Genomic DNA, 26,843 nt, shown 5'->3' with positions numbered 1-26,843 from the left:
GATTAAAGAAGTTTTACATACCTTTTCTTACCTTTTCAGCCTTCCTTCCTTTAGGTTCAGGGAGTCCCTCATCTCACCGGCACAGAAAGCAGAATGGCCGCGAACTGTAAAAAGTGACAGCCTGCAGCTTTCTGTGCAGGAGAGATTTCTAACTGAGTCTGTGGCGAAGGACTCATGTTAGAAGTAAGACTGTCAGTGTTTGACAACTTCAAACAGCTGTGAAACACTGATATTTCATCTGTCAAAACGTCTTGACAGATGAAATTTCAGTCTGTGACGTCACCTGTTGCCGGGTGGCCCTTAATTGGCCTGCTGAGCCCGCTGGGTGGGCTCAACAAGGTCAATCAAGTTAAAATCGCGTGGATTGGCCGCATCTCGATGGAGGTGGGAATACAACCCCGAAAGTTGTAGTCCCGCCTCCTTTCCGACTTCTGAATGAAAATCACCCCCAAAAAGTCTGCAAAGGAATACAGGAAACTTTGTGCTATCCGGCACCGACGGGACCGAGCTGTTGCCGTTCCCTCAAAACTGCCGGGCAAACCAGCATTAATGTTGAAGCATACGGAGCTTTTCAGCTCCGTATCTGGCGACAAACACTGTTGCTTAGCAACAGCTTCTAAACAGTTGGCCATACTCTCTGTAGCGTCTCTGTAGCTTAGCAACAGCTTCAGAGAGACTTTGCAGAGCCTGACTGTTGAAAAAAAAGCCACGAGAAGAAAAAAAACCTAACAAAACGGCTCCTGATTTTTGCCAGTGGCTCGAGCTTGCCGGACATTTAGCCTCCGGATAACACAAAGTTTCCTGTATAGATAGACTAAGTGAGTGGGCAGTAAGGTAGCAGATGGAGTATAATGTAGAGAAATGTGAGGTTATTCACTTTGGTAGGAAGAATAGAAAAACAGAATATTTTTTAAATGGTGAGAAACTTTCAAATGTTGGTGTTCAGAGAGATTTGGGTGTCCTCGTGCAAGAAACACAGAAAGCTAGCATGCAGGTACATCAAGCAATAAGGAAGGCAAATGGCATGTTGGCCTTTATTGCAAGGGGGTTGGAATATAAGAGTAAGGAAGTCTTGCTACAATTGTACAGGGCCTTGGTGAGACCACACCTGGAGTACTGTGCACAGTTTTAGTCTCCTTATCTAAGGAAGGATATACTTGCCTTGGAGGCGGTGCAACAAAGGTTCACTAGATTGCTTGTGGGATGAGAGGGCTGTCCTATGATGAGAGATTGTGTAGAATGGGCCTATACTCTCTGGAGTTTCGAAGAATGAGAGGTGATCTCATTGAAACATACAAGATTCTGAGGGGGATTGACAGGGTAGATGCTGAGAGGTTGTTTCCCCTGGCTGGAGTGTCTAGAACTAGGGGGCATAGTCTCAGGATAAGGGGTCAGCCATTTAAGACTGAGATGAGGAGGAATTTCTTCACTCAGAGGGTTGTGAATCTTTGGAATTCTCTGCCCCAGAGGGCTGTGAATGCTGAGTCTTTGAGTATATTCAAGGCTGAGATAGATAGATTTTTGGACTCTAGGGGAGTCAGGGATATGGAGATTGGGCGGGAAAGTGGATGATGATGATGATGATCAGCCATGATTTTATTGAATGGTGGAGCAGGCTCGAGGGGCTGTATGGCGTACTCCTGCTCTTATTTCTTATGTTCTTATGTTCTTATGCCATGCCACATTAGCATAAGCTTACTCTTCAACCATAGGTGGCTACCATATGGCTCTGTAATTGTAGGCGACATTTGTCCAACGTCATACATCATCTCTGCTATACCCTGTTATTTCCTATCACTTTTACCATCAGCATTACAAAAGCAAGTTGCCCTGAGCCCTCAATGTGCTTTTGTCATTTCTCAGAACACATAGGCCACACAATCAATTGTTTGCCATCTTTTAAACATCGCAAAAGGATAATAAACCAACAACAGTCAGAAAAAAAGACAAATCACCCAAGTGAGTCCCCTTGTGACTATAGGTGCTTAATCTTTCTCTTACGCGAGCTTCTACGTGGTGCTTCCCCTGTGGCTTCAGCAGCTGTAGAGGCACCTTGCTGACCAGAATGCTACGCCTGCTTAGACGCCTTTGGCGGGCATCCTCTGGGTTTGGGAGCCTGAGAAGGCTCTTCAACAGTCTGCTCTTCCTGCAGCTGTGCAGGGGCTGAAACTGAAATCTCAGTTGTCTCCGCAAAGTGGGTCTCTGACCGAGGGCTCCACAGTGGCATTGTCGTGTGAGTGTTTTGAGAGGAGCTCACACTTCCTTCTGTCCTGCCAACTCTCATGGGTCAGCCGCACCTCAGTGCTGGCAAGTGGTTGGAGAACACCTTGCTGCACATCAGGGGGACCATGAGGACCCGTATCTACACTGGCAGTCCTCATCAAAAGGACGTCCATGAAGCTCTATTCTCTGCTCATTAGCGGCCCATCGCTCCTCCAGAGATGACATTCTATTTTGAACAGTCACCATGTTTTCCTGACTCTGGTGACTTATTTCCTCCATGGCAGTAGCCAGCCTTTCCACGGAGGTTGCCAACCTATCCATGGTGGTGTGTTCATGTGCCATCACCTCCACCACGGCGGTGCCGATGTTACAGAAGGACTCCTCCATTCTCTCCACACTCGCACTAACCCTGGAGGCAAACCCTTCCAGAGACTCCTGCACTTGTTCCTGTATTTGCCGAGACACTCTTTTTCTGGATGGCCCCAGAGGCACAGCGTCTGCATGCAGCTCAGCAGAACTAGGAGATTGTTGTGACCTCTGCCGAGGACTCTCCACTGCTGTCGCTGTCTCCACCATCTGCTGATGCTCACTTGTGCGCTGTGATAGACCAGGTGGCAACACTACTCTAAATCGCGAGGGCCCCACCGAGCTGTGCATTGCTGAGCTGGTGACGCTGCTCCCTCAGAGGCTTCAGGTTCCTCTGAGGAGTTGTCCGGCTCTTCCTCCTGGATCATGGGGAGGGGGGCACTCGATGGTCCTGTGGGAGAGTAAAGGCATGATTTAGACATCTGATATTGATGTAGCAGACACATCCTTTTGAGCAGATGATACAACGTGATTCTCTATGAACATCATGCTGAGTCTCTGAGTATATTCAAGGCTGAGATATGGATTTTTGGACTCTAGGGGAATCAAGGGATATGGAGATCGGGCAGGAAAGTGGAGTTGAGGTCAATGCTCAGCCATGATCTTATTGAATGGCGGAGCAGGCTCAAGTGGGTGTATGGCCTACTCCTGCTCTTACTTCTTATGTTCTTATCATATACCATTGCATTCTGAGAGGGATGAAACTATTATGTCACCAGCTTCCTCTAGTGTGCCCATCTCTCGATCGCCCACTTCCAGGTCCTTGCCACCGCCAACAATCTCGTATGCAGCCTCCTCATCACTGGTCAATGTGGCTAGGGTAGGTCCCTCCTCCAGACATTGCTCTCTCCCTCTTATTGTGGGGTATCTTTTCCTGCAAGGAGAGACAAAAGCGGTGTTTAGGCCACAGTGATGGAGTGTGTGTGAATAATCCCTACCATATAAGCTTTGAGGGAGAAGAAGATGGGGTAAGGTGCCAAGAGGAAGCTAGTTGTTAGTTGTTGTCACTGCATGACAGTGAGAGCGAGTCTAAGGGGTCCATAGGCAGGATGCTGAAGCGATTCAGTGCAGAGACAGAGATGGATAGGTAAGGGTGCAAGGGAAGTAAGGGTTATGGTGGGATGTGAAGAAGGAGGCTTACTATGCAGAGTGCTGGTGATGAGAAGAGAAGGAAAGCAGATTGAAGGCAAGTGTGATGGGATACTCACTTTTGATGTTTGCATAAGATCATTAAACCTTTTTCGGCACTGGATCCTTGCGCTCACCTCCTCAGCAATGCGCAGCCAGGCTGCCTTGGTCAGTTTCCTCCGACCATCAGGAGGGAAGAGAATCTCCCTGCGCCCTCTGAAAGCATCCACAAGAGCAAGGAGGGAGTCATCATTAAAACGAGGAGCTGCCTTGCCTCTGGAAGAAGTCATTGCGCCAAAATCAATATCAATGAGTCCAGGAATCCACGGCAGCTTTAAAAGCAGCTGTTGGATGACGTTATCAGAGGCGTCCAGCCGACCCGATTGCACTCATTGGACCGGCCAGCGCGCCTCACTGAAATCAACAAGCTCATTGAATCAAAATCAGACATCAGCAGCTGATCCCGCTGGAAGCGGCTCCGGAACCCACCCACCACGCAACCCGACTCCAAATTGCCTCAGGAATTAAAACCGAGCCCTTGGTGTCTGTCTTCATGGAAGAAGATGCAAAAAACTTCCCGGAAATAGTGGAGAACCAAGGCTCTAGCGGGAATGAGGAACTGAAAGAAATTAGTATTAGTGAAAAAATAGTACTGGAGAAATTAATGGGACTGAAAGCCGATAAATCCCCTGGACCTGATGGCCTACATCCTAGGGTTTTGAAAGAGGTGGCTATCGAGAGAGTGGATGCATTAGTTGTCATTTTCCAAAATTCCATAGATTCTGGAACGGTTCCCGCGGATTGGAAGGTAGCAAATGTAACCCCACTATTTAAAAAAGGAGGGGGAGAGAAAACGGGGAACTACAGGCCAGTTAGATTGACATCAGTAGTAGGGAAAATGCGAGAATCTATTAATAAGGATGTGGTAACGGGGCACTTAGAAAATAATAATAGGATTGGGAAGAGTCAACACGGATTTATGAAAGGAAAATCGTGTTTGACGAACCTGTTAGAGTTTTTTGAGGTTGTAACTAGTAGAATAGATAAGGGGGAGCCAGTGGATGTGGTGTATTTGGATTTTCAGAAGGCATTTGATAAGGTGCCACACAAGAGGTTATTAAACAAAATTAAGGTTCATAGGATTGGGGGTAATATACTAGCATGGATTGAGGATTGGTTAACGGACAGAAAACAGAGAGTAGGAATAAACGGGTTATTCTTGAGTTGGCAGGCTGTAACTAGTGGTGTACCACAAGGATCAGTGCTTGGGCCTCAGCTATTCACAATCTACATCAATGATTTGAATGAGGGACTAAATTTATGTATGTAATATATCCAAGTTTGCTGATGATACAAAGCTAGGTGGGAATGTAAGTTGTGAGGAGGTTGCAAGGAGGCTTCAGGGGGATATAGACATGGCAAATGGAATATAATGTGGAGAAATGTGAAGTTATCCACTTTGGTAGGAAAAATAGAAAAGCAGAGTATTTTTTAAATGGTGAAAGATTGGGAAATGTTGGTGTTCAGAGGGACCTGGGTGTCCTTGTACACGAATCACTGAAAGTTAACATGCAGGTACAGCAAGCAATTAGGAAAGCAAATGGAATGTTGGCCTTTATTACAAGAGGATTTGAGTATAAGAGTAAAGACGTCTTACTGCAATTATATAGGGCCCTGGTGAGACCACACCTGGAATATTGTGTACAGTTTTGGTCTCCTTACCTAAGGAAGGATATACTTGTCATAGAGAGAGAGTGTAATGAAGGTTCACCTGGCTGGTTCCTGGGATGGGGGGATTGTCCTATAAGGACAGATTGAGTAGACTAGGCTTATATTCTCTAGAGTTTAGAAGAATGAGAGGTGATCTCATTGAAACATACAAAATTCTTACAGGGCTTGACAGGGTAGATGCAGGGAGGATGTTTCCGCTGGCTGGGGAGTCTAGAACCAGGGGTCACAGTCTCAGAATAAGGGGTTGGCCATTTAGGACTGAGATGAGGAGGAATTTCTTCACTCAGAGGGTGGTGAATCTTTGGAATTCTCTACCCGAGAGGGCTGTGGAGACTCAGTCATTGAGTATATTCAAGACAGAGATCGATAGATTTTTGAATTTTAAGGGAATCAAGGGATAGGGGGATAGTGCAGGAAAGTGGAGATGAGGTAGAAGATCAGCCATGATCTTATTGAATGGCGGAGCAGGCTCAAAGGGCCAAATGGCCTACACCTGCTCCTATTCCTTATGTTCTTATATTCTTATTTGAAGTCTAATCCAGTCACAAATGGATTTAGACTTGATGTAGAATAAAAAGTCAAACCACATCTAGTTAACAGTTCAAATGTAATGGTACAAACAATTCAGCCAACCTCCATCAGCACAGTCTACACTAACTGGTTTCTCCAGGTCACTCTCACTTCTGATCTATTATAATCAGGCTGTACTAGTGTTTGATACAAAAGCTGGATTGGGTCAATACACTAGATCACCCCAAATTAATCAATGGGAAAATTACCATGGAGAATATTTAAAAATAAACAAAATAGTGGATTTACAAATGAGACTAAACTTCAGATTTTCAGTCATAAAATGAAATAGATTATACTGTCAGTGTTAGGTTACAAAAGAGTCTAGAAAATAATTCTAACTTATTTGTCCGAAATTGAATTAGGAAAATTGAAATGAATAATTTAGGTTATTGAATAATTGTGACTCAGTAAAAGACTTCATCTGTTAGATGATTAAACCATATAATTCATTAAGGGGGTATGCACAATATAATAGACCAAAACAATTTAAATTTATATTTTTGTAGGGCAAGTAACAAGATAATATTGTTAATAAAAAAATCTGTGAAGATAGTTAATTGTAGCAGTCAGTCATTAATAAGCAATGCCTAATAGAACAATTCAACTATTTACTTTAACAGAACAATCCATTATGTTAATGTTTTGTGTCATTATAAGATAAAATAAGACATATATGTTTACTGTGTTAAGTAAGAACATGGTGAACAAAAACTGGTGACCAAGACCAGGAGAATGAAATGATTAGCATCATGCCAGATGATGTGAAGAGATATGAGGAATGTTACATTCTGTTAACTAGTAATGTATTGGTTTGTGAGAAATTGGATTATAAATAACTGGTGTCTAAGGGAATACATAACTGTTATGTGTGATGATTTGTACAAATGCCTTTGAAAGGAATAGTCAAACCATAACAATTTTTAACTCAGCTATTAAAGACAGACTGGGGAATTGCTTTTTGATTTCCCCCCCATTTTAGAAGCAGAGGTTGACTGCTGTTGGGAATGCACTGTGCAAGAAGTATATGGATATAGCTGGAAGGACCAAAAGTGAAGTACTAACGAGCAACCTGCGTACAATAACAGAGCATGTTACAGTGAGAATATTGCTATCGACATAGCATGTGTGCCACTTACCTGAAGATCTGTATCTTGGAAGGTGATGAAATGGGTTCCAGTGAGAAAAGACAGTGTGGGTTGAGATGGTGGAATTATTAATGAAAGACCTGAATGGTGAAGTGACCATGAGCAGACTGCTGATGTGAGATGGAAAGGCCTGTGGTATCTACTGTCAGCTTAGTCAACTGACTGTCCCTGTGGGGAAATGCCTAGCCTCCATTTAGTATATCTACTGACAGCAACACCAACATTGGAATCTTTGGAATATTGCCATTTGGGGAAGTCAAAGGCAGTAAGCCAAGTGCAATTGCTTCAGGATAATGCATTTGAACTCTATTCTTTTTAATGCATCTTCCTGCATCGAAAACTGGACAGAGAGATGCAGACTGTAGTAATAACAAGCCCAAAACACAAATGAAAATACAAGCCGTGAAACCCACTGGCTGGCAAGCAAACATTTAATCCTTTCCCAACTGAAAGGTTTCAAGTTTAACTACGTTTATCTTCTAACAAGCAGGACAACGAGCTGAGAAATTGTACAAGAGAAAAATGAATTATCACTAGCAATTGATTTATTTATATACACTACTTGCTGTCCTGTGGCTTTTCACATGGGAAATCAAAACGAAGTCTAATATTCAAGTTGAGCAGGGTTAGAGAACAGGAAAGTGATTGGAGAGTTTACATGGTATATACAGCACATAAACAGGCCATTCGGCCCAGCCTGTCTATGCCGGCATTTATGCTCCACTCGAGCCTCCTCCCGTCTTTCCTCATCTAAATCTATCAGCATAATCCTTCTCCCTCATATACTTGTCTAGCCTCGTTTAAATGCATCTATACTTTTCGCTTCAACCATTCCCTGTGATAGCGAGTTCCACATTCTCACCACTCTTTGGGTAAAGAAGTTTCTTCTGAATTCCCTATTGGATTTCTTGGTGACTATCTTATATTGATGGCCTCTAGTTATGCTCTTTCCCACAAGTGGAAACATTCTCTCTGTATCCACTCTATCAAAACCTTTCATAATTTTAAAGACCTCTATTAGGTCACCCCTCAGCCGTCTTTTTTCAAGAGAAAAGAGACCCAGGCTGTTCATCCTTTCTTGATATATATACCCTTGCATTTCTGGTATCATCCTTGTAAATCTTCTCTGCACCATCTCCAGTGCCTCTATATCCTTTTTATAATATGGTGACCAGAACTGTACGCAGTACTCCAAGTGTGGTCTAACCAAGGTTCGATATAGGTTTAGCATAACTTCTCTACTTTTCAATTCTATATCTCAAGAAATAAACCCTACTGCTTGGCTTGCTTTTTTTTAAATGGCTTTGTTAACCTGTGTCACAACTTTTAGTGATTTGTGTATTTGTACTCCGAGATCCCTTTGTTCCTCTACCCCACCTAGACTCGCACCCTCCAAGTAATAAGTGATCACCTTATTCTTCCTACCAAAATGTAATACCTCACATTTATCTGTGTTGAATTTAATTTGCCAATTATATGCCCATTCTGCAAGTTTATTAATGTCCTCCTGTAATTTGTTGCAGTCCTCCTCTGTATTGACTATTCCCCCGCCCCCCCCCCAATTTGGTGTCATCCAGAAATTTAGAAATTATGGGCAGGATTTTCATTGTGCCGTGGAGTCAGGATTGGAGGCGTGCGGGGGGTTAAATTCCCGAAATCGGGGGTCCCGACCTCATCCCACCCCCAACCTGCCTCCATGCCAGTTTCAAAGGAGGCGGGTACCCGCCCCACACTGGGACCCGCCTCCCTGAGGCGGGAAGGGATTAGTGCCAATTAACTGCCTGTTAACAGGTAGTTAACAGGCAGTTTTTAGCCTAATCCCTATTTTTAAGCTTGAAGTGTGGGATTCCCGACGGCTCCAAACCACGCCAAGTTGGAGGAGTCGGGCCGTCGGGTTGAAGGGCTTGGAGGGGTCGAGATGTCGGTGTTCAGGTGAGTGATGTGTGCATGAGTGCAAAGGTAAGTGTGTTTGGTGTGGCTAAAGTGATTAAAGAAGTGTAAATTACCTTTTCAGCCTTCCTTCCTTTAGGTCTCGGGAGTGCCTCATCTCACCGGTACAGAAAGCAGAATGGCTGCGAACTGTCAAAAGTGACAGCATGCAGCTTTCTGTGCAGGAGAGATTTCTAACTGAGTCTGTGGAGAAGGACTCATGTTAGAAGTAAGACTGTCAGTGTTTGACAGCATCAAACAGCTGTGAAAAACTGATATTTCATCTGTCAAAACGTCTTGACAGATGAAATTTCAGTCTGTGACGTCACCTGTTGCCGGGTGGCCCTTAATTGGCCTGCTGAGCCCGCTGGGTGGGCTCAACAAGGTCAATCAAGTTAAAATCAAGTGGATTGGCCGCATCTCGATGGAGGCGGGACTACAACCCCGAAAGTTGTAGTCCTGTCTCCAACCCGACTCTTGAATGAAAATCCAGCCCATTGACTTCGATTCCAAAAGTCTAAATGGTTAATATAAATTGTTAACAACAGTGGTCCCAGCACTGATCCTTGTGGAACACCACTACCCACCTTCTGCGACTGTGAATAGCTACCTTTTACCCGGGCTTTCTGTCTTGAAGCCAGCTAGCTATCCATTCTGCTACTTGTTCCCTGACTCACTCCACATTCTCTGACCTTTTCATTAGTCTATTATGGGGTACTTTATCAAAGGCCTTTTGAAAATCTAGATAAATGGCATCTACTGCATTACCATTGTCTACTCTCTCTGTTACCTCTTCAAAAAGTTCAATAAGGTTGGTCAAGCAAGATTTTCCCTTTTGAAATCATTATATTTTTGGTTTCTCGGTGTTCTTCTATTTTCTCCTTTAGTAGAGATTCCATTATTTTTCCCACCACCGATGTTAAGTTGATTAGTCTATAATTCCCTGGACATGTTCTATCCCCCTGCTTAAATATAGGTATTACGTTAGCTTTCCGCCAGTCTTCTTGCACTACACCTTTTTCTAACAAATTATTAAATACGTGCAGTAATGCCTCTGCTATCTCTTCCCTAGATTCTTTTAAAATGCATGGATGCAATCCACCTGACCAGGGGTTTTATCCTCTTTGAGTTTGTGTAGTTTATTTACTATATCCCCTCTTTTTATTTTAAATGCACTTATCTCATTACTAATCTCATCATCCAATGTCATACCACCTGTTCTATCTCCCTGGTAAATACTGAAGCAAAATAATTATTTAATATTTCTGTCATCTCCCTATCATTACTTGTGGTATTATGCTGTCTATCCCTTAATGGCCCTATTCCCATTCCAACTTTCCTTTTCTGATTGCTGTGCCTGTAAAATATTTTACTGTTTTCTTTTATGTTCCTTGATAATTTAATTTCATAATTATTCTTTGCCTTCCTAATTGTTTTTGTGACTTCTCTCCTAATCTCTTCGTATTCTCCCTTATCATGCACATCCTTGCTGTCTATATACTTAACGTATGCCTCTTTCCTTACCCTCAATTGTTCTCTTATGGTTTTATTCATCCATGGAGTCTCATTAGTATTTAGTTTGTTCTTTCCTTTTAGCAGAATATACTGTTCCTGCACTCTGTTGAACACTGTTTTAAAGGTTTCCCATTGCTGTTCTACATCGTTGTTTGCCAATATTGTTGCCCATTTTATTTTCCCAAGTTCTATTCCCAGCCCCTCAAAATCAGCTTTTCTCCAATCAATTACCCTGGTTTTCATCATACTTATATCCTTCTCAATTATCATCTTAAAGCGTATTATATTATGGTCGCTATTGCCTAGATGTTCCCCTACTTTTACTTCTCTTATCTGCTCTGGTTCATTCCCCATTACTAGATCCAATAGTGAATCCTCCCTTGTTGGGCTTTTTACATATTAGGTTAGAAAGGAGTCCTGTATACATTGTAGGAACTCCATTCCCTTATCTCCTTTACCTACCTCTTCTGCCCAATTAATAGCGGGGTAGTTGAAATCCCCCATGATTATTAATCTATGTTTTTTACTAATTTCCCTAATTTATCTGCATATTTCTTCCTCCACCTCCCTTCTACTATTAGGTAGTCTGTACACTACATCTATTAGTGTGATTGATTCTTTATTATCTTTTATCTATATCCATATGGATTCTATTTTTGTCTTGCTGATATCTACGTCCCTTTTTTCTACTGCCATTATGTTATCCCTAATAAGTACAGCTACTCCACCTCCCCCTTTTCCCTCTATCTTTTCTAAATATGTTATACCCTGCAATGTTTAACTCCCAGCCCTGATTTTTCTGTAGCCATGTCTCAGTAATCCCTACTATGTCTGGTTCCTCGCAATGCATGATTGCCTCCAGTTCTCCTGTTTTATTACAGACACTGTGTGCATTACTGTACAGACAGTTTAACTCATTTTTAATAGGATTTCCTCTCACTTTATTTTTAACCATCTTTTTAGACACTTGGGGGGAAAAATTCAGTATTGCCCCATTTGGGGCGCCATTATCGGCTGTGCACAAAGTTTAGTGCCTGGCGCTAATTATCGCCTCTGACGACAAACTTGGCTTTTATTGCCCCTGGAGGTGATTGGAGTGCTAAACCAGGCACTTCACACCTGTCTTAAGGCGCAAAGGCCGAGGAGCGAGGTGCTACCTCAGAGCGCTGGCGAAGCAAGGAAGGGCAAATCAAAATGAACCTGCAAAGTGCTGCTCAGTACCCAAAACTCCTTCACACAGCGTTGAGTCTCTCCAGAAGTCTCTCTCTCTCTCTCTCTCTCTCTCTCTCTCAGAATGCATGGTGCAAAAATGTCACCAACAAAAAAAGGCAGGAAGCGGTTGCCTTTAAATAGCGCTCCCCCAGTCCCTTTCTGACTGCAAAACGCTCCCCTCAACCTGTCGTTGCTAGCGGCAGGCGGTAAGACAGCGGGCGCCACTCAATATCTGGTCCAGGGCGTTACTGGGGCATTGCGCACTCGACTGACGTCACGATCTGCCGGCGCAGGAGATTGTGGCGGTAGTGTTTAGCGCCGCCGCAAAATGTCTAGTTAATTTCGTGAGCGGTGCAAACATCGCCGCGCCCGGGTGCTAGTTGCGTTGCGCCCCATTAGCGCCCTCTTAAGGCACTAATGGGAGGCGCAAACAACTGAATTTTCCCCCCTTGTTCTATAACTCTATTTATTCCCTTGCCATTAATGTCCTCCCTTACTTTAATCTTTCCTATGCTCTCTTTTCCTGTTTTATTTATAATTGGCTGGTTATGTTTCTTGTAGATCCCTCCCCCCATCTTACTAGTTTGAAGCCTTTGCCACTACCCTATTTACCCTTTCTGCTAGGACATGGGTCCCATCCTGGTTCAGGTGGAGCCCGTCCCATCGGTACAGCTCCTTCCTGTCCTAGAACTGGTGCCAGTGTCCCATGAAAAGGAACCCCTCTTTCCCACACTAGCCTTTTAACCACGTGTTAATTCTCCTTATCTGTCTGCTTCTATGCCAATTTGCACGTGGCTCAGGCAATATTCCGGAGATTATTACCCTTGAGGTCCTGCTTTTTAATTTAGAGCCTAACCCCTGATACTCTTTCCGCAGGACCTCCTCCCTGTTCCTACCTATGTCGTTTGTTCCAACATGGACCACGACAACTTGATTTACCCCCTCCCTTTCCAAGTTCCTCTCCAACCGCCTTGAGATATCCCTTACCCTGATTACCTTCGGGATTCTCATTCTTGGCTGCAGAGTACGCTATCTATCCCCCTAATTATAGAGTCCCCTATCACTACCACATTTCTAATCTGTTCTTTCCCCCTTTGGACAGCCTTCTGAGCCATGGTGACTTGGTCTGCATTGTGGCTGTCATCCCTGCAGTCTTTCTCCTTGTCCTCACAGGAGCTGTTGGACAGGACTAGTGTCTGCGGGACCTCCTTCTCAACTTCTCCTAAATCCCCGCTACCCGGTCCCTACCAGTCACACCCTCCCCTTCCTGAACGTGTGCTTTCCTCTGGGGTCTGACTGCATTCTGGATAAAACTGTCCATAAATTCCTCCCCTTCCCTTATGTGTCGGAGTGTCTCCAACTCGCACTCCAGCTCAATGACTCTGAGCCGGAGCGATTCGAGATGGAGACATCTCCTGCAAACGTGTTCGCTCGGGACAGTCTCGCTGTCCATAAACTCCCACATACTGCAGTCCAGACACACAACTTGCCCTGCCATATCTTAGTCTAGCCTTATTTCATTTATTTAATTAGTTAAAGTCTTTACTCAACGATTATTTTTAGTTATATTAATTAGTTTAGCTAGTTAAGCTATAAATTGAATACAGTACTTTGGAGTTTCCTGAACCTAGTTTAAACTACTGTCCTAGGTTAGAGAGAAAAGAAATAACCTTAATGCCCAGCAACCAATCACCTACCTGTTGTCCTGTGATGTCACTCTTTGGTTTTTTTGGAAATCGTCAAAGGTTCCGTCACCGCTGATACCGCCTCCAATTAGGTCCCAGAACTTTGCCCATGTCCAGATTGAGGTGGCGTGAGAGGGTAGAAATCACACTGTAAGCGCTGTTGATCTGTTCTCCAGAAAGTATTGGTCTCCCAACATACTTTGGGTCCAGCATGTATGCTGCAGCATGAATCGGCTTGACACAAAATTCTTGACGCGTCTGTATGAATTGAACAATTGCCTTCTCTGCTTTGAGCAGCATGGATGTGGGTAGGGCAATGCTGATTTGTTCTTTTAAATCAGCAAAAAGCCTGAGAACATCTGACAAGACAGCATCATCTCCTTCAATCTGAACAATTGCAGATGCTACTGCTGAGAGTAGTTTAAGGCTGCTAACCACTCTCTCCCAAAACACATCATCCAGCAGTATTTTCTTGATGGTGGTTTCCATATCCCCAGACTGGGATATTGCCATTTTTTGCAGTGACTCCTTACCCTCCAGAAGGCTGTTGTACATTATGACAACGCCACCCCATCTAGTGTTGCTGGGCAGCTTCAGTGTGGTGTTCTTGTTCTTTGTCATTTGCTTGGAGTTGTAGGTTGCTGCAACTACCTGTTTTCCCCTGACATACTTAACAACTTGCTTGGCTCTCTTGTACAGTGCTTCCATGGTTCTCAAACCCATGATGTCCTTGAGGAGCAGGTTGAGCCCATGAGCTGCGCACCCAATAGACGTAATATGAGGGTAGGCCTCCTCCACTTGAGCCCAAGCAGCCTTCATATTCGCAGCATTGTCAGTAACTACTGCAAAGATCTTTTGTGATCCAAGATCGTTGATGACCACTTTCAGCTCATCAGCAATGTATGTGCTTGTGTGTCTGTTGTCCTTCGTGTCTGTGCTCTTGAAGAACACTGGGAGAGGAGTGGAGACGATGTCGTTTATGATGCCCTCCCCTCGTACATTTGACCACCCATCTGAGATAACTGTAACACAGTCTGCCATCTCTATTGTTTCTTTGAGCTTTCCTTGGACTCTGTTATACTCCGCCTCCAGCAAATAAGTAGACAAAGCATGTCTGGTGGGAGGACAGAATGCAGGGCAAATAACATTGAAAAATCTCTTCCAGTACACATTGGCTGTGAGCATGAGGGGTGAGCCTGTCGCATATACAGCTCGAACAAGGCATTCATCTGCATTCTTCTGGCTATGGTTAGCCATTGTATCAAAGAACCTTCCAAGTGGGCCAGGAGTTGCTGATGATAAGGAGCCTGATGCTGAATGTGAACCATCATCTTCTTGAATGGAAGCAGAGGAACTCTGGGCTGACTGCTGTGAGCTTTGAGTGAAGTTGCTGCATTTGGATAAATGCTGCTGCATCTTTGTGGCATTCTTTACATATGGCTTTGTACAGTGTTTGCACATGTACATAGTCTTTCCATCTTTAATGCCTGGGGTAAAATGCTTCCACACATCCGACGGTAAATTCTATGCCGAGAAATAAAGGGCATTTGTCTCTGTGTCGAACTGCGGCTGATCAGCACGATTGCAACAGGGTGAGTAAATTTTTCCTGATGCTCCATGTGATGGAAGCATGACCTGTGCACGCACGATGCTACATCACCAATAGAGGGAGCTAATCGCTCATCCACTCATCCAACCAATCAGGACACATTTGTTCACAGTCACACACAAAACTTGTAATTATTAAAACAAGGCAAGTAAGAAGATAAATATATATTGATTAAGAAATTCTTTAATAATTAAGATTCCATCTCTGTTAGTAATTTTAAGAGCGGACCTGTGAAAAAAAATGAAAGAAATACAAAAAAAAACAATATTATGTTAGCATGTGCTTTTTTGGGCAAAATTCCCAAGCTAAACTTCCCGTGGAAAATTTCTGGAAATTTCCCGGAAACTTTCCACCCCTTCACAACCCTACACCTAGAGGTGCAATACCTTCAGAATTTTGTGACCACTCACTGTTTTCAATATATCATTGTTAAGTGGGAAAAAAGTCACTTTACAAGGTTTTCAGTTTTAGTGTATTCTGAAAATTACCTTGAAGGGTTATTGATTTTTTTTTAACTGTTATCTAAGTAACCTCGAAGATAACATTTGGATAGTACAGTACTGAACATATCAGAATATACCACACTCTGGCCTGAATAAGATCTGCTGTGTTCTATTTCTTTTCCATTTTTTTCTTTGCAATTTTCTCCTTCCCCTACTCCCATGAAGGTGTTGTCTCCTTGCTGCAGTATGATTCTGCAGCTGCCTGTTGCCATCCAGTATCTCAGCAAGTGGCCATTACTGGAAATGCGAATTTTGACCGAGTGGCATCAGGGGATTAACCGATGAGGGTATCACAGTGGAGCCTAATCCTGTCCTTGCAACAGCAATTGCATAAAGTATTCACCGAATAATGATTATTTTCCCCTCCCTACCCCAGGCCACCATTAAATTGTATATATGGTTATTACAGTGCCATTTTAACCCCTCTCTCCAATTTATGTTACACCTTCTTCTCCCGCCCCCCCCAAAGTTTAAGCTGGGACTCTTTTCACTCTCCCCTCAGTCCATGTTGGCATGCCTCTCTTAACCTAAATTACAAAGCCCCTGCAATTAATTCCCTTCATATATCATCGGCTTATAATCAGAACTGTTCTTGCGTTGTCAGCTCTTTGAGGGCTGTTGGTCAGCTTTTGCTAGTCATAGAATCATAGAAATTTAAGGCACAGGAGGCCATTCAGCCCATCGTGTCTGTGCCGGTTGAAAAAGAGCTATCCAGCCTAATCCCATTTCCCAGCTCTTGGTCTGTAACCTTGTAGGTTATGGCACTTCAAGTGCATATCCAAGTACTTTTTAAATAGTCTTCTAGGTAGGCATGTATAATAATTTAATGCATGATATTTAATCTATGTGATGATCCCACTTAATGTCAAGCCACAAGGCTACATTCAGAGCTGTTTGGCAGGGTGGATTCTGGGAGGTTGTTTCCCCTGGCTGGTGTCTAGAACTAGGGGGCATGATCTCAGGATGGGGGGTGGGCCATTTGGGACTGAGATGAGGAGGCATTTCTTCACTCGGAGGGTTGTGAATCTTTGGAAGTCTCTGCCCCAGAGTGCTGGGAATGCTGAGTCTTTTGAGTATATTCAAGGCTGAGATAGATGGATTTTTGGAGGGGGGGGGGGTGCGGAATTGGGGGATGTGGAGATCGGGCGGGAGGGTGGAGTTGGGGTCGATGATCAGCCATGATCTTATTGAATGGCGGAGCAAGCTCGAGGGTCCGTATGGCCTTATCTGAGGAAGGTTGTTCTTGTCATGGAGGGAGTGCAGCGAAGATTCACCAGGCCGATACCTAGGATGGCAGGAATGACGTATGAGGAGAGATTGGGCTTATACTCGCTGGAGTTTAGAAGAATGAGAGGGGATCCATTGAAACTTATAAAATTCTAACAGGACCAGACAGACTAGATGCAGGAAGGATGTTCCCGATGGTCGGGGAGTCCAGAACCAGGGGTCACAGTCTAAGGATAAGGGGTAAGCCATTTAGGACAGAGATGAGAAGGAATTTCTTCACCCAGAGAGTGGTGAACCTGTGGAATTCTCTATCACAGAAGGCAGTAGAGGCCAATTCATTAAATATATTCAAGAAGGAGTTGGATATATTTCTTAAGGCTAAAGGGATCAAGGGATATGGAGAGAAAACAGGAATGGGGTACTGAATTTGGATGATCAGCCATGATCTCATTGAATGGCGGAGCAGGCTCGAGGGGCCGAATGGCCTACTCCTGCTCCGATCTTTCTGTTACTCCTGCTCTTATTTCTTATGTATCATCTTTTTTGGGGGGGGGAGGGGGGCTGTTGGTCACCTGTCACTAATTTTGCAAATTGTCAAATGCAATGCACCATTGCCTCTGCAAGAATTCATTAAAAAAAAACTGCAGACGGTGGAAATGTGCAATGCACAGAAGAGGCTGTATCAGGTAGGTAGGTCGGTGGAGCAGCTCCTGCACAGGCCCCAGGCGGGAGCCGCGAGCCTGCACCTTTGCACCTGGGCGGCGGGGGCGGGACTTCCGGTCCACCTGGCCGGGGCCCCGGATTGGCCGAGAGCGGTCAGTCGAGCCGCCGTCGCCCCTTTTCCTTTCAGCTGCGACCTGTTGATTGCGGGAGCGGAGCGGGCTGTTGCTGTGCGCTTGACACTGAAGTAGTAGTAGTAATAATAATAATAATTATTATTATTATTTAAAAAGCGGGCGAGTCCCCGGGAGCCGGCCCAGCGAGTGAGGACAGGTAAAAGGCAGCAGCATCCTGGGGGGGAGGAAACGCGGGCTTCTCTCATTCCCGGCGTCTGATGGTTTATTTATTAACCCCCCTCCCCGCGCACACACTTTTTTTTTGGGTCAATTACATTTATTTTTTTAAAGAAAAGCAGCAATGGCATCCTCTTTTTTTCTGTAGCTTCATCACGTGTGTGGCGAGCTGGTTCAATCCACAACATTTATTGTGTGGCGAGTCGGTGCAGCTTCTCCAAGCATCCACTGGTACCAATGTTAGTTATTGAGGCTATGCCAGCAAATGTGCTGACTCAGCAAGTGCAAAGGCCAAGAGTAATTGAGAATCATTCATGGCTGGTGTTGGCATAAGCTGAATGATATAGCCAGTGGTATTTTAAAAAGTATATATTTCAGATTGTGAATCTTTCGGTCAAGACTCGGTCATTTGGAATTAATTTAGGCTGTAAGGCTAGATAAATGAATGATTTTTGCAACTTCATTAGATAATGGAGAACCCAGTGTTTTGCCTCAAATAGAAACCGATATGAAGATTTGAAGTCCTTGGGGTTTTACCCAAACAGATGTCATAAGCCTTTTTTCAATTTATATTGTAATAAAGGATCTTTATCCAGCTTTGAGTCATGATCCTTAGCGACTGACATGCAAGGTGGAAACATTCCATTGCTTGCCATCCGTCTCTATGATAAGTGGAAAACTCCACCCCAAGTAGAGTTCCATAGGCAGGAACAGATTTTTAGAATTGTGCATATGTGAAGCAGAATATTAGAAGCAGAATACAAAAGCAAAATACTGCGGATGCTAGAAATCTGAAATAAAAAACAGAAAATGCTGGAAATACTCAGCAGGCCAGGCAGCATCTGCAGAGAGAGAAACAGAGTTAACGTTTTAGGTTGATGACCCTTCGTCAGAGTTCTGGCGAAGGGTCATCGACCTGAAATGTTAACTCTCCCATTAGAAGCAGAATTCCTAAAATGTATTGATTAACAAACAGCGGGTGGTATTCAAAAAGATAGAGGTTCAAAAACAGAGCCCAGAGATTAATAAATCCAAAACACATAGCTCCAATTTTTTTAACTGATAGTAAGATTGGCTGGACATGCCTTGATGAAGATGTCACAGGAATAGGATTTAGGTTGGTTAGGTATTTGTGTTTTCTTCTATATCTGTGGTATGGGATGTATTTCTGTGGTATGGGATGTAATTGTAAAGAGTACCAGTTAGTTACAGGTTCCATGGTGAGAAACATGAAGTACAAGTCTGAATAAGAATACAAGTATAAGCACAAGACTTAGTGAGAAAACACATTGAATAGTTTTGGCCACATTATCTGTTACAGGCAACATTGGAAAGATGCAAACAACAGCAGCCAAGTTGCATCCAAGGGCAATGAGGGGATTTGGTGGTGGAAGTAAATCCCCAAGACGGTTCACTGTTTTCACAAGATACACTGCACAACATGGAGCCTAGAACCTCACTACTCCACCTCCCTGCCCCCCCCACCCCTTCTTATCCTGTTTTTTTCTTTGTGGTTGTATACTGTCTATACACAAGTAATAACTTGGTGAAAAAATGTGTGGAAACAATGAAAATAAAGATGTTTTAAACCAAGAATATAAATTGTTTTTAAACTTAGACTAGCGCTTCTCTCAGTTTAATCCTTTTTTTTAAACGAGAGAGATAAACAGACGGGAACTGCTTCAGAAAGTAAAATGGTAAACTGAAATTGTGTGACCTGAACAAGGGTTTCTCCTGTTTTCCACTATTCCGTATTGTTCATTGCCTCACTTTCTACTTGCTTGATCTATAATATATTTTCAGGTAATTGTTTTGATATCTTCATTCAAAACTGTTTGAAAGTAGAAATTTTCCTGCAGTGCTTTAAAAAATTTTTTTTTTTTTTTAAAGTTTGACGCATCAAATCTTAAAACTTTATTGAGCTTTGTGCTTGCAGCTTTCCTTTTCAATTTATCGTATTCGCACACCTTTTATTTCCGATCACTTCTGTAGTGGGTTCCCAGGATTGTTGGAGCTGACTTAACAGTGAGATGCTGTAGTACACCATCCATGGAGAGTCTATTCTTGAATTCAGTTTTCCCCTTCCTAATCGTGGTAGTGTAAGAGACATGAAAAGCAAGATCCAGAGAATAGAGCTCCTTAAAGTATGATTCCTTACATATGCAACTGATAGTGATCAAGGATGTACATTGTGTGGTACCCTATATTAAAAAAAAATTACCCTTTTCCTTCTGTATTCTTCCCGACGTGAGCAAGGGTTTCCCTGTTTTCCATAATCGGGGACTCAGAATTAAGTTTTGGTTCCTCTATGTTCACAATAGGCCTTCAATTTGTTCTACAAAACACACTACTTACGAAAAGTCTGCAGACAGTCTGTTTTTTATATTCACAAACTGCTATTTGTAGCAAAATATTCTTCAAGGGCAGAATTAGTAAATACAGTTAGCAGCTTTGCAGAAAGAATAAACATTAGCATAAATTCATAAGAACCTAAGAAATAGGAGCAGGGGTAAGTCATATGGCCCCTCGAGTCTGTTCCGCCATTTCATAAGATCATGGCTGATCTTCCACCTCCACTCCACTTTCCTGCACTATCCCCATATCCCTTGATGCCCTTGGTGTCCAAAAATCTATCAATCTCTGTCTTGAATTTACTCAATGCCTTGAATCATTGATGTGTTATCACGACTGCAATGTTGCCTCAAAACATTTCCATTGAGTACTGCATCCACTTTACTAAACATTTGTCCTGAAGTCGCAGCTTCAGTAGAAAATAATCCACCTGGGCATATAAATTGTGGATTGACAGTGACAGTTGGTTTAGTACTTTAAATTATGATCCATGGGATTCAACATTTGCTTATTCATAGTTCAAGTCATGTGATAATTTCAGCCTATAAACTCTCTGCTGACACTCCAGTGCAGTACTGAAGGAGTGCTGCACTGTTGAAGGTGCCGTCTTTCAAATGAGACGTTAAACCGAGGCCCCTTCTGCCCTATCGGGTGGATGTAAAAGATCCCGTAATACTTTTTCAAAGAAGAGCAGGGGAATTCTCCCCGGTGTCCTGGCCAATATTTATCCCTCATCTAGCATCAGTAAAACAGATTACAGTACCTGGTCATTATCTCATTACTGTTTGTGGGACCGTGCTGTGTGCTAATTGGCTGCTGCATTTCCCACATTACACCAGTGGCTATGCTTTAATAAGTACTTAATTGGCTGTAACGCTTTGGGGCATCCTGAGGTCACGAAAGGCGCGATATAACTGCAATTTTGTTTTTTATTTTGGATCCCAACGCTATAGACAAACATTCATTTATGTCACGATTCATGAGTGTCTGCAAGATTGCACCCTTTTGGGCCTCAATGGGATCTAACTTTTGACCATGTATAGCTTTGACCTTAAGCCTCTTGCTCCATTAAGTGGTCATTTCTGGTCTGGCCTCATGCATTAAGCAAATAAGCTTCACGCGCTTGTAGAAAATCCACCATGTTTTTATGGCATTATTTTTGATTCCATTCCAAAAGATCATGTGCAGATTCTGCCTCTCCAACGAGAATAATGTCTTGAAATTCCACCCACAAAGCAATATTCAGAATTGTTGCATTTGCCATCTGTAGGACTGTGGCTCTTTCCATTGCCAAGCTAATTGTTTGCTATAGTAACAAAGTGTTCAAAATATGTTTCAAATTACCATGAGGTTTGGAATGAGTTTTGACTTTCCAAGCCCTTCAGTCTGCTAATTGGTTCCATTGCCCATAAAACAATGCTTTAGATATGGATTATTTCTCCGGTTTTTGTCACTATAGCAAGCAAATCAATCTATAAACAAAAAATGCAACCCTTCAAATGATAAACTCCGCAGTGATTTGTTGTAATGTTAGAATGTTGTCACTGAGATAAACCTGTATTGTATATCGATGCAAATCTTACTGCATTCGCCAGGTTGACTTGCAGAAGTCAAAATTGCTGAACTTGAGAGTAAATGAAGGGTAATGGCCCTTTGCTTTGGTCTTCATTTTGCTGTCCTTGAACATTAAAATATGTATGTGTGTAATTTATGTTTACATCTGAAAATATGGTTTTGCTTCTAAATTGAGAAACTTTTTATTTAAATTGGCACACAGTATTGAAATTTATATTGCCTCATTGTTCCAGGCTGGTGTGAATATTTCATCTAGAAGAATAGAAGACTGGGAGAAGAATGGCACAAGACAGTATTTATTATTACAGATTGCCGGCTGTTAGATTCATCCCTCTTATTAATATTATTCTGTTTGTGGATGGAATATCGACAATCATACTCTGGATTTTAGGTAATGCATTTCTCTTTATAATTGTTGACAGTATGAAGTAATTGATTTCCAGATCAGTTTTATAATACTCCATTAGAAAGACAATTAAAAATCAGCATATTTTAGTGTTGAGTAATATGAGTTAATGATATTTTAGCAATATACTATCAAATGATGTAAAAAAGGGACTGAACCTCAAGTCAGGAAAAAAACAAAGTTTTCCAATGTTTCTGTATTTTAAATATTGAATAAATTTATAAGGAATCTACAGAACCAGAAACCCCTTCTCTAAATAAACTTTTAATCTTAATTGGTGTTGGCATACTATAGTACATTCAAAGTGGATGCAAATTCCCTGAGGTTATGTAATATCCCTTGTTATGATGAGGCAAATGCGTGGATATTGAACGATTAAATTCATAGCTTCGCCAAGGGATATGAGATGGATCCTTCCAGAGCTTATGGGTGTGATAAATCAATGCATGACAAAGTTATTAATGCCTAATTAAATAGGGTTGGACATGATGACTTGTTCTTGCTGATAGTGCCTGCTTCTGGGTCAGAGCTGGATGATAATGAAATTTGAGACAAGTAGTTGATTGTAGTTCTTTTGCTTTCTTTTTACCTATTCCCAGAATCTAACAGTTACCAATGAGTTTTACAATGAAGCTCTATGGTAGTTATGTGATTAAAAGCAGGTTCTAAGTTCAATATCAAATCTGTGTGGAGTTAGCTAATCTCATCTGAAGGGACAATGGCTACATTTTGCCTTAGTGCCCTGGGCAAGAGAAAGGGGGGCAGAAGCTACCTTCTGCAGAACGGTATCTCGTGTTCCCTGTGTGTAGATGTCAGATGAGGACTGGACCTGAATTGGCTGAGATGAGTTACAGACAAGTATCCTGCTAATTCTACTCACACATGAAGCTTAGCCACTTGGACGATGTGCTGGAGGTCAGTGGCACCAGTGGAACCCTAATGCAGCACAAGATGATGAAAGGGGAGAATATTGGCGGGGTGGGTGTTAGGGGGAGGAAAGTTTGAGCAGTTGCCTGACCTCAAATTGCATTTTCATAAAACTTAGATTTATGTAACAAGGTAATGAATGTGGGAAAAGTTCAGTTGGCTCATCAGGAAAATGTGGTATAATTGAGAAAATTCTTGCACACCAGGGCCTAGAAATTCAGTTGGTTGCGCCAGCCATTAGCGCCTTAGGAGGAGGAGATGTCGGGCGCTAGGCGGGTAGTGCCCGGGCGCAGCGAGAACTGTGCCTCGCCCCAACTTCACTAGAGATTTAGCGGCGGCGCAAAGTCTTTGCACGCGCTCAGCTGCACGCGCAGATCATGACGTCATTTCCTCGTGCAACGCCCTTTGTGCGCCCCCAACCGGAACTTCAGTGGCAACGCCCCATTGTGCGCCTGGCGGCCCTAACGACTGTTAAGTGGAACGGTGCTCAGCCGATGCGGGGCGCGGGGGGCGCAAATTAAAGGGCACTCCTCCTACAATATAAAAGGCTGCCATTTCGCAGCACTCCCTCTTGCGAAACGGATCTTTGGAGAGAGACCAAGGTAGATAGCTTTCTGCTTTGGCCCAACACTCGGACAGGTACTTCTGGCTTCAGGCCACAGATTTCCACTAGTCTTTGCCTTCATTGACATCTCATTGTTTGCCAGCATATTATGGGGGCTGCAATGGGTGTCAACGCAGGCTTTCTCAATTACATCCAAAGGGCTCACAGACGCCGTGAGAGAGTGGCAGCCCTGGCTAGACGGAGAGGGGGCAACAGGCGTCGGCAAAGGAGGCCTTACCCACCCAGGGTATACCGCCAGCAGTTCTCCTATCTCAACATGTCTGAGGAGCAGTGTGTTCGGAGGCTGCGATTCAGAAGGGACATGGTCACAGAGATCTGCCAGCTGCTTGGCGGTGACCTGCAGCCACAGCTGAGGAGCAGGACATCTCTGTCGGTGGCAGTGACGGTGGCTCTCAACTTCTATGCCACCGGCTCCTTCCAATCCGCTACTGGGGACATGGCCAACATCTCCCAGTTCGCCGTGCATTGCTGCATCCGCCAGGTCACCAATGCCCTTTTCAAAAGGAGACGTCAGTTCATCTCCTTCTCCATGGCCCTTGCCAAGCAGCAACAGCGTGCAATGGGCTTTGCAGCATTCGCGGGTTTCCCCATGGTGCAGGGCGCCATTGACTGCACGCATGTGGCTTTGCAGGCACCTCTGGAGAATGCCGAGGATTACCGCAACCGGAAGGGCTACCATTCGCTGAACGTCCAGCTGGGGTGTGACCACAGGCAGCTCATCCTAGCTGTCAATGCCTGCTTTCCAGGCAGCAGCCACGATGCCTTCATCCTGCGACAGACTTCTGTGGCAGACATGTTCCAGGCCCAGCCTCACCCACGCGGATGGCTTATCGGGGACAAAGGCTATCCTTTGTGTACCTGGCTGATGACCCCGCTCCGTGCGCCCAGCACCCCTGCTGAAGAGAGATACAACGAGAGCCATCAAGCGACCAGGAACATCATCGAACAAACAATCGGCGTCCTGAAGCAACGGTTCCGCTGTCTGGATCGATCCGGTGGAGCCCTACAGTATTCGCCGGAGCGAGTCTCCCATTTCGTGGTCGTTTGCTGCATGCTGCACAACCTGGCTATCCGCAGGACTCGGCCACTGCCACCACAGATTGGAGGACCACAGGAGGAGGAGGAGGAGGACCAGCACAGGAGGGAGGCACAAAGTGCAAGGGCCGCCCGTCGCCGGCTTATTGAACGTCGGTTCTAGGCCCCCTCTCAGGGACTGGCTTGTGCCAATGTCAGCAGATGAATGTAGCCGCTCCACAAGCCCTCAGCCGAGCAGGGCAACCAGGACTTAACCAAAAAACCATGCACACTGCAATTTAACCACAATAATTTATTGAAAACCTCTGCCCTTCCCACATTACATGCTCATGTGGAGAAGCCCCCTCCAAAAACACAAAACTACCAGTCTCGGCCTTACATAAAGAAAGAAAGACACCAGTCTCGGCCTTACATAAAAACAACTGCACCAGTGTCGGCCTTACAACAAGCACCAGGCATTTGTGCATGCCTCTACTTTTTGCCCTGCGAGGGCGATGCCTTGCGCATCCTTGCCTGGCCCCTGCCTGGCCTGCTGCTCCTCAATGGGAGCCCAGTGGCTGCAGCAAGGCTGGGGGAAGGCTGCTGAGGGGCAGATGGCGAGACGGCAGATGCCCTTGGGGGTCGGCCTGCACCAGCTCTGGCCTTGGAGTGGCCGGCTGCTGACTGCTCCAACTCTGGCTGGGCGGCAACAGTCTGTCCAGCAGCTCGTGGCAGCTGCAATGGCGGAGTGGCAGTGTCGGCTGCAGGAATGGTGGCAACCTGGCAGATCGCAGGTGCTCGCTGGTCGCCTGACACATTGGCACTCGCACGGGCCAGCACTGCAGCATGCGCAGCAAACAGCTGAAGGACAGACTGCTGGGCTGCTGCTGCGCGGCGAGTGCCCTGGCGATGCCTGGCTGATCCAGCGAGGGTGGCAGCAGTTAGTGCCCGTGTGGCCCTGGTCTGTGTCCGCATGACACCAGCCAGTGAATGGACGGCACGACTCAGCACTTGGCTAGAAGCCGACTGTGCTGCCGCGAAGTCCTGCAGACTCCTGGCCTATGCTGCCGCGATGTCCTGCAGACTCCTGGCCTGTGCTGCACTGAATAGTTCCAGACTCCTGGCCTGTGCTGCACTGAATTGTTGCAGACTCCTGGCCTGTGCTGCCCCGAATTCCTGCACACTGCTTGCCAGTGACTCTATGGAGTCAGGCATCCTTGCCACTGCAGCCATGAGCTCAGTATGCCTGCGCTCAGCCTGGACGGCCATTTCCTCTAGGAGGCGCACCTCCTCTGCGCTCACCGTCGCAGGACTGGAGGCCGCACTCGCCCTCTGGGGAGAAGTCCGCCGAGCTTCCCCACCCCTCCCGCGTTGCTGCAGGCCGCTGGGCCCCGGAGCTTCACTCTCCTCCGACCCTTCCCCCCGGCTCCTCTCCAGGGAAGACGTGTCCCCTACATCGCCATGGGCTGGCGCGGCTGAGGGTGGCACTGATGGGCCGGCTTCCTCTTCCTCCTCCTCGTCTTCCGAAGGGCTGACAGTGGCAGCTTGAGGGCCCGCCTCTTCACCTGGCGATTCACGATCTGAAAGCAGGAAGGCACAAGAGTAGCTTTAGAGTGAGGACAGGGCGGCAGCGAGGGAGGCATGAGTGCTGCCATTCACCGCATTGGTCGGACAGTGGCAAAGGATGCTGATCTGATGCGCAAGTGGAACGAGAGAGGTCCAAAAGGTGATGCCCTTACCATTGGTGCCCAGAACAGGGTCGGCATCTCCACTGGCGACGGGGCCAATCAGCCGGCTTCCCATAATGCGCTCCACACGCTGGTCGAGGTCGGAGAGCTCTTTGAGGTCAGGACGGCCGGTGTCGGTTCGGTTGCGCAACCTTGGCCTGCAAGAGAAAGGACGGCCTCTAAGTACAGTGTGTAGCCCTGATCTTGTCTGCACTGCCTCCCATGGTCGAATAGCTTGGACAGTGTGTAGCCCTGATCTTGTCTGCAATGCCTCCCATGGTCGAATAACTTGGACAGTGTGTAAAGTGCTGAATGTGCAATTGATTTTCATGCCAGTCCCATAGCTGCTGGATGAGGG

At 44.9% G+C, this 26,843-nt stretch overlaps 1 protein-coding gene across 2 annotated transcripts in view; it reads left to right on the top strand.

Annotated features, from left to right (window-relative positions):
* Positions 1-17,660: 17,660 nt before the first annotated feature.
* LOC147104304 (uncharacterized) overlaps positions 17,661-26,843 on the top strand; it is a 171,511-nt gene continuing 162,328 nt past the window's right edge. For both annotated transcript variants that reach the window (XM_085961522.1, XM_085961521.1), the window contains exons 1-2: positions 17,661-17,839; positions 22,020-22,177. In XM_085961522.1, coding sequence (XP_085817648.1) covers positions 22,066-22,177 — 112 coding nt within the window. In that variant the 5' untranslated portion in view covers positions 17,661-17,839; positions 22,020-22,065. The remainder of the gene's footprint in view (positions 17,840-22,019; positions 22,178-26,843) is intronic.

Source organism: Somniosus microcephalus, chromosome 19 (assembly GCF_052327205.1).
Source record: "Somniosus microcephalus isolate GS21.2 chromosome 19, FLI_Smic_1.0, whole genome shotgun sequence".
NCBI lineage: Eukaryota > Metazoa > Chordata > Chondrichthyes > Squaliformes > Somniosidae > Somniosus > Somniosus microcephalus.
The sequence above is the reverse complement of the archived record's forward strand: the minus strand, read 5'-3'. Positions and strand labels throughout refer to the sequence as shown.